Source organism: Ictalurus punctatus, chromosome 16 (genome assembly GCF_001660625.3).
Source record: "Ictalurus punctatus breed USDA103 chromosome 16, Coco_2.0, whole genome shotgun sequence".
In the NCBI taxonomy this organism is placed as follows: domain Eukaryota; kingdom Metazoa; phylum Chordata; class Actinopteri; order Siluriformes; family Ictaluridae; genus Ictalurus; species Ictalurus punctatus.
The window spans coordinates 21283115-21290537 of NC_030431.2; the positions used below are offsets into that span (position 1 = coordinate 21283115).

General features: G+C 40.5%; 1 protein-coding gene across 1 annotated transcript; it reads right to left on the minus strand.

The window, feature by feature from the left end:
* Positions 1–437: 437 nt before the first annotated feature.
* On the minus strand, positions 438–6630 carry brf2 (BRF2 RNA polymerase III transcription initiation factor subunit). Its single transcript, XM_017489920.3, has 6 exons — positions 6514–6630; positions 5289–5458; positions 4767–4826; positions 3561–3885; positions 3238–3415; positions 438–1804 (listed from the first exon to the last, which is right to left on the minus strand). The coding sequence occupies exons 2-6, from the start codon at positions 5434–5436 to the stop codon at positions 1310–1312; spliced, it is 1206 nt and encodes a 401-aa protein (XP_017345409.1). The 5' UTR covers positions 5437–5458; positions 6514–6630; the 3' UTR covers positions 438–1309.
* Between the last annotated feature and the right edge of the window lie 793 nt (positions 6631–7423).

A 7423-nucleotide genomic window follows, 5' to 3' on the forward strand; every position in this document is an offset into this window, starting at 1 on the left:
CAGGAGTTCCTGTTCCTGATGTGACCATGACCAAACTTGGGCATAACCATTAGTGAAAATAATAGAAGTTGTGCAGATTGCACAATATTCATACCATCTAACAACATTATGAACGTGGAGGAGTCATGCCACGAGGTCAGGGTTCTACATTTGTTGGACCCTTGACCAGGGGTGCCATATCATGGCTGACACAGTGCTCTATTCCCAGCAAGAATGTCACTGTATTGTAATGTGACAAAAGGATTTCTTCTTTTTCTGATATAAGAACACTGCTACTAACTGAAGCAGGAAGTAAAATCGGCCCTGGTCTCTATAAACAAACCCTAATGATCATCTCAAGTGCGAGGTGCCTTTGCTAAAGACTTTTCAAACTCGTTCAAACATGAAGCCAAACTTCTTGGCATAGAAATTACAGACTACAAATGAAATAAATAATGTGGTGTTGAAAAATGGTTTTTAATCAAAATAACTCACTGGGGGGGAAAAAAAAAACAAAACACTTCCAAATTATTCGCCAATAAACAGTTCCTAAAAAACAAAACAAAAAAAACCACAACATTTTAAATTAGAATGATAACAAAACCACTGGATTAATTTCTATACTGTCAGCGAGAACAATGTAACTGAAGCAATTCCCATACTGATAATATTGCTAATTTTTATCCTCATAAATGTATTAGGGCACAGCAATGCCTTCTGGGTAAAATGTCTTCAGTTTTTAGTACAGTTCTTAAAATGGAAACCAAGGGGATTCAGTGGATAAGGAGAAACAAGAGTGCAGTAAAGGCTTTAGCAGAAAGCAGAACTTATGGGGGGGAGGGGTATTGAAGGACTCCCACAATGCACTGCTCTAAGATGTGATGCAACTTACACATAAATTGAAAAATAAAAAAATATCAGTCTCTGGCGTTGACTGTGTCTCTTACACTTGGTAGTGTGCACTACTGCAATCTGCAGCAATACTCAGTATACAGCAGACGTCATGAACGACAAAAACAAAAGGAAATAAAGCTCAGGTTATTTACATGGCATGCCCATTTATAGCTTTCCATACATGGACGTAAAGGCATGCTGTGTTTGATCCCGTTTGTCTGGACTGCAAACAGCTACTGCGAAAACAGCAGGACAAAACAAACCAGCCATCTCTCACATTCAGTAGTGCGCACTAAATAGAACTTAGTAAAGCTAGTTTAAAGTGCATATTGCAGAAGTACTCAGTGAACAACGAAACAAGTTTAAATAAAACGACAAACTGAAAAACAGTTAAAAAAAAAAAAAACTAGTTTAGCTAGTGTTCAGGTTGAATCCTTCACTTCTTGTCCTCAGTCAGTTTCTTCTGCACCTCCACATAGAACTTCACCTCCTCCGGCGAGCGAATGTATGATTCTATCTCGGTGTCTGATATATTCTCATCTCCGTTGACGTCTGGCTCGGGCGAGTTGGGTCTCGGACGCTTTGCGTTCCTTGCTGAAGGAGGCAGGAAAAGGTGCCTTTTTCCCCAGTGCACTTCTTCAGAGGAGGCTGCACTCTGTTCTTCAGCATCCTCCTCGAGCTCACAGCTCCTCATGGCCTGCAGCATCAGAGTTCTGCGGTATGAGAGGATGTCATCGACCAGCGTGCAGATGGAGCCGGGCTCGACGGTGCCTCCTCTGAGCCAGGGCAGGACACGGCCCAGCTTACACAGCGCCTCCCTGATCTCGCTGACGCGCCGTGACACAGTGTCCCGCCGCGTCACACACGACTGCTTCAACGTTGGCAACCTTGCTATCTCACAGAACTTATTCAGGGTGTACTTCATACGGGCCTGTCACACACACACACACAAACACAGATGAAAAGAGAGATTAATGATAAAAAATAGAAGGAAAAAGGAAAGAAAGAGGGAAACAGAATCTTAATTGACTCTTGAGTCTTATTTGTCTTAACTTATGGAGTTGTTTGGCTTGCGTAATTTTAAAGCATTAATTCATGCATGAAATTAAAATAAACTACTTAAACTTGGTTAGATAATCTGTGTATTAAAACTGCTTAATCTCAGGACAATTATAACTTTGAGGCCCATCAACTGATGTATGAGTGAGTCTCGTTACACATACATTTACACTAAACTGACTTTCCTGAGGTCCACATATCTTATGGAAATGTTCCTGTGAGTGATTTATGAATATCTTTGTTCATATCCAGCTTGACAAATCAGTCATATCATTAACACCACCTGCATAATATCGTGCAAGTCCCCTTTGTGCCATCAAAACAGCTCTGACCCGTCAAGACATGGAGTCTACAAGAGCTCTGAAGGTGTGCTGTGGTATCTGGCACCAGGACGTTAGCAGAAGATCCTCCAAGTCCTGTATGTTGCGAGGTGGGGCCTCCATGCATTGGAATTGTTTGTCCGGCAGATCCCACAGACGCTCGATCGGACTGAGATCTGTGGAATTTGGAGCCAAGTCAACTTTTTGTCATGTTCCTCAAACCACTCCTGAACAATTTTTGCAGTGTAGCAGGGTGTATTATTCTGCTGAAAGATTCCACTGCTATTAGGGAATACCGTTGCCATGAAGGGGTGTACTTGGTCTGCAACAATGTTTAGGTAGGTGGTACGTGTCAAAATAGCATCCACATGAATGCCAGGACCCAAGGTTTCCTAGCAGAACATTGCCCAGAGAATCACACTGCCTCCAGACGGGCTAGCCTTCGCTCCCCACTCTCATCAATGAGCCTTGGGCGCCCGTAACCCTGTCTCTGGTTCACCGGTTGTCCTTCCTAGGGCCACTATTGGTAGGTACTAACCACTGCATACAGGGAACATCCCACAAGACCAAAAAAAGGATCACCCAGATCTTTTTGCTTGCCCATTTTTCCTGCTTATAACACATGAACTTTGAGAACTGACTGTTCACTTGCTGCCTAATATATCCCACCCACTTGACAGGTGCCACTGTAATGAGATAATCGATGTAATTCATGTCACCTGTCAGTGGTTTTAACGTTAATGGCTGATCGGTGTATACCATTAGTTCTTCGTTTAACCCTTTGCATTATGATTAATTTAGAAGCGGTTTCCTAGGAGGTAGGCAGCACTTTTAGGGCAACAAGATAAAGTTTGTTTTGATAACTGTTCTGTTTGGAAAGTAGCATAAGGATAACTGTCTTCTGGACAAATATGAAGGTGTGACTTGTTTTGAAAGAGGAACTGGGATCTCAGAAGCTTTTGTGCGTGTGTGTGTGAAAACTCACCATGGGTTTGAGAGACTGCCAGGCCACATACACACACGCAGTGAGGAGGGGCAGTGGTTGGCGTCCGGTTGCTATCCACACATCAGTGGCCAGTTCCAACAGTGCAGAGCTCCGCTGCACCAACCGCTCGACAGACTCCGCACAGACATCGGGCACATCACTGGGGCTCAGCTTATACCTAACACACACACACACACACACACTTCCATTAATGTGCATTTTATTTTTTATTTTATATATATATATATATATATATATATATATATATATATATATATATATATAAATAAAATAAAGGTAATGATGATGACGACGACACTCACTCGTGACAGTGGCTCTCCAGCAGCTCAGTGAAGCTGCTTGTTGTTGTATTTTGGATGTTCAGGGTTTTAATCAGGTCGTGATAGACGGCGCCTACGGAAGTCGGGTCGGCGTCTAACAGCATGCTGATGGTTCCCATGGCAACAGGCCAGTTGTTCTGCCTGCAGACGGACAGCACACAGGAGCCCCCCAACATCTCCTTCTTCATCAAATGGCGATTCAGAAAGTGCGGGTGATTATAGGCACGCTCGTACAAGCTTGTCACCTCAGACTCCATGTGTTTGGATAACCTGAGGATGCGGCACAGAGAGCGCACGCTACCCAGACCTGCACACACACACAATTATTATACACAACAGTACAATAAGAGGGAGTTAACACAGGCCAGACAAACAGGCAGTAACTACCTAAACTACCATTACACGTTTTTCCTCCAGCAGTGTCTGTCTGAAACGGCAAAGTTAGTCAAGTTCACTATCTAGCTAATGTCGGATAAACTACTTTGGTAATGTCACGTGATTATGTTTGCAATTGTATAATACTCTGCAAAACCAACACAGACAAAGGATCAGCTACAAACCTCACTGACTAACAGTCAAAGTGTCAATAGGTATAAGGTTTAATAACATTCAAAGATCTATCAGGGAATCAGGGTTCAATTCAGATTGGTTAGTAATACATAATAGAGATGTAATGGTATGAAAATGTCATACCATGATTATCGTGACCAAACCGATCATGGTTATAAGTATTATCACTGTATTGTTAAAATGTGCTGAAAATGTACAAAAAGTACTGATTCACACACTGAAATTATTTATACAGGTTTTATATTTGACTATAAAGTGATGGATGGTTACGTCATGTGATAAACGAAATCTGACTCCTGCTGATCTCATTCGGTTCATGCTGAATTGAGCAGACGTGTTCAGTTTTAAATTGTAGCGTCCATTTTCATGCTAAAAAACAACGTTCCATGCTGCGCCTGCGTCAGACTCGTGCTGGGTGTGTGTGTGTGGAGAGCATTTACCGCGAGTTTTACAAATCATGATAATCGCGCACGGTTTTAATGATAATTCAACGTGACACAGTAATACTAACCGTCTGGAAATTCTATCAGCGGTAACCGTTTCATCCCTAAAGCATAATGGAATTGATATAAATGAGTGTAAAGCCTAATTACAGTCAGTCAGGAGGGAAGGAGTTACCTTTGATCAGGTTGGGACATGGCTTCTTCGTCACCTCTGTGCTGAGGTAATAAGGCACGGCTGTGGAGGGAGAGAACAGATGCATGATTAACAACGCCGAAACAAAACTCCTCATCTCATACACTTACAACATTTCATATAAAAGTCTTATCAAACTTCATTAAACAGATAAATTGTGAACAGCTGTATTTCTGTCAACTCTTTTACTGGTGAATATTCAAGAGAAGCAACAAGAAGGACATTAGACATCAAAAGACACAAACACACAGTCACTATATCATATCAACACACACACACACACACACACACACACACACACACACACACACACACACAATGTAGCCAGACCGACAGACAGAGTGCAGCCAGCCGAGCCAGACAGACAGCCAGACGGACTGTAGCCAGATACACAAGCAGACTGTAGCCAGACACACAGGCAGACTGTAGCCAGACACACAGGCAGACTGTAGCCAGACACACAGGCAGACTGTAGCCAGACACACAGGCAGGCAGGTGTCTGACCTGTAGAGTGTTGCTCTTCACTCAGTACGGTGGTGAAAGTCCCCTCTGAGATGACGGAGCCGCAGTCCTGACACACCCACTGCGTCTGACTATACAGCTGATCCTCCACCACATTTTTCGAGCCACACTGTGAGCACGAAGGGGACATCGCTACACAGCACACACCTCACCTACACACACACACACAGACACACACAACAAATGACTCAGAATCAGTAGGAATCTGAATCACTATCAGAATTCATACAGTAACAATCAAAATCGATTAAAAATTCAAATTAAAGAATAAGAATCCAATAAATCTGAATGAACAGAATTAAATTAAATACATTAATAAACATAATATGATATTGTATGAATTGATACTGATTTCAATTAAATGACTAATGTGCACTATACAATATCACTTTATAAATATTACAACATAACTCTCTATGGCAATTATAGTAATGATTTTGGAGTTTGGAAGGGTCATATTTTAAGTACTAGTGCTTTTGATAACAAAGTAAAGTTTTAAAATCGTATCATTTTATAGCTCCATATTGTGGATTTAAACTCATGTGGCGTTTATGGTTAAAGATTTAACACACAGCGTTTTGGCCAAAACTACATAACACCTTTGATTATTGCCCAGTAACATCGCGATGACTGACACACACCAAACACACACGATACACACACACACACACACACACACACACACACACACACACGATACACACACACACACACACACACACACACACACGATACACACACACACACACACACGATACACACGATACACACACACACACGATACACACACGATACACACACGATACACACACACACGATACACACACACACACACACACACACGATACACACACACACACACACACACACACGATACACACACACACACGATACACACACACACACGATACACACACGATACACACACGATACACACACGATACACACACGATACACACACGATACACACGATACACACGATACACACGATACACACGATACACACGATACACACGATACACACACACTACATCGTGCAGTCCCGCGCAGACTTCATACTTCCCGCTCATGTGGTCAGAAACATTAGCCATAATCTAAGTGTATTACAAACAGTGTTAGTTTGCTATGTCATTATCCTTGCACAAACTACATAAGCAGCAAGGTAACACACTGCAAACTCCACGACTTTAAGCTGAAACCTACTTACCAGGTACTTAAGGTTACAATAAATGTATCAGCACAAACACAACTCCACGACTAAACAGCAACGACCCAGACGCGTTTGTTTACATACGGGTATTGAGAGCCCACTTCCGGCTTTGGAAATTACTATTGCAATGCTTAATAGAACCGCTAGAGGGCGTCAGAGAACAGAGAACGCGAGTTAATGAAGGTTATAGTATATTTTAAAAAAAAATTTTAATCATACAAACGCCTTTTTGTTTAATATAAATCGGTGTTTTGGGGCATTGACTGGAGTGCAAATCTGAAGAAATGAATTCCCCACTGACTTAAATTTGTTAAGCGTTAATAAGACTTATAACAGAAATATTTAACAAAATACCGTCTTTTAAATTACAATAAAAAGGAAAGGATTTGTAGGTGAAAATTCTTAAAAGAACATCATCGTGCTCTTGTTAGCCTTCTATTACTTAATGTCAGTAAGGGTACTTTGTCATGATAGATAAATTAATTAATTAATTAATTAAAAATAAATAAATACTCGTCATCCAAATGTACCTTTTAGGCATCTTTGTGTCTGCCTTATATATATATATATATATATATATATATATATATATATATATATATATATATATATATATATATATATATATATATATATAAAAACACGCCCTATCGACTAAAAGCCCTGATTATTATTATTATTTAAATAATAATCAAATAAATTAATTGATCAAGATAACTAGAACAAATTATGAACATAGACTGAACATATCATGAAAAATGCAACGGATAACAATAAAATCAGCAAGCTAAATTAGAAAATGGCTTAACGCGGTTATTAGTATAATATACTAATAAAACGAGTGATTAAATTAGTTGTGGTGACATTAGAGAACGATTTATGTGGGGTTTTTGTTCGTTTTATACGC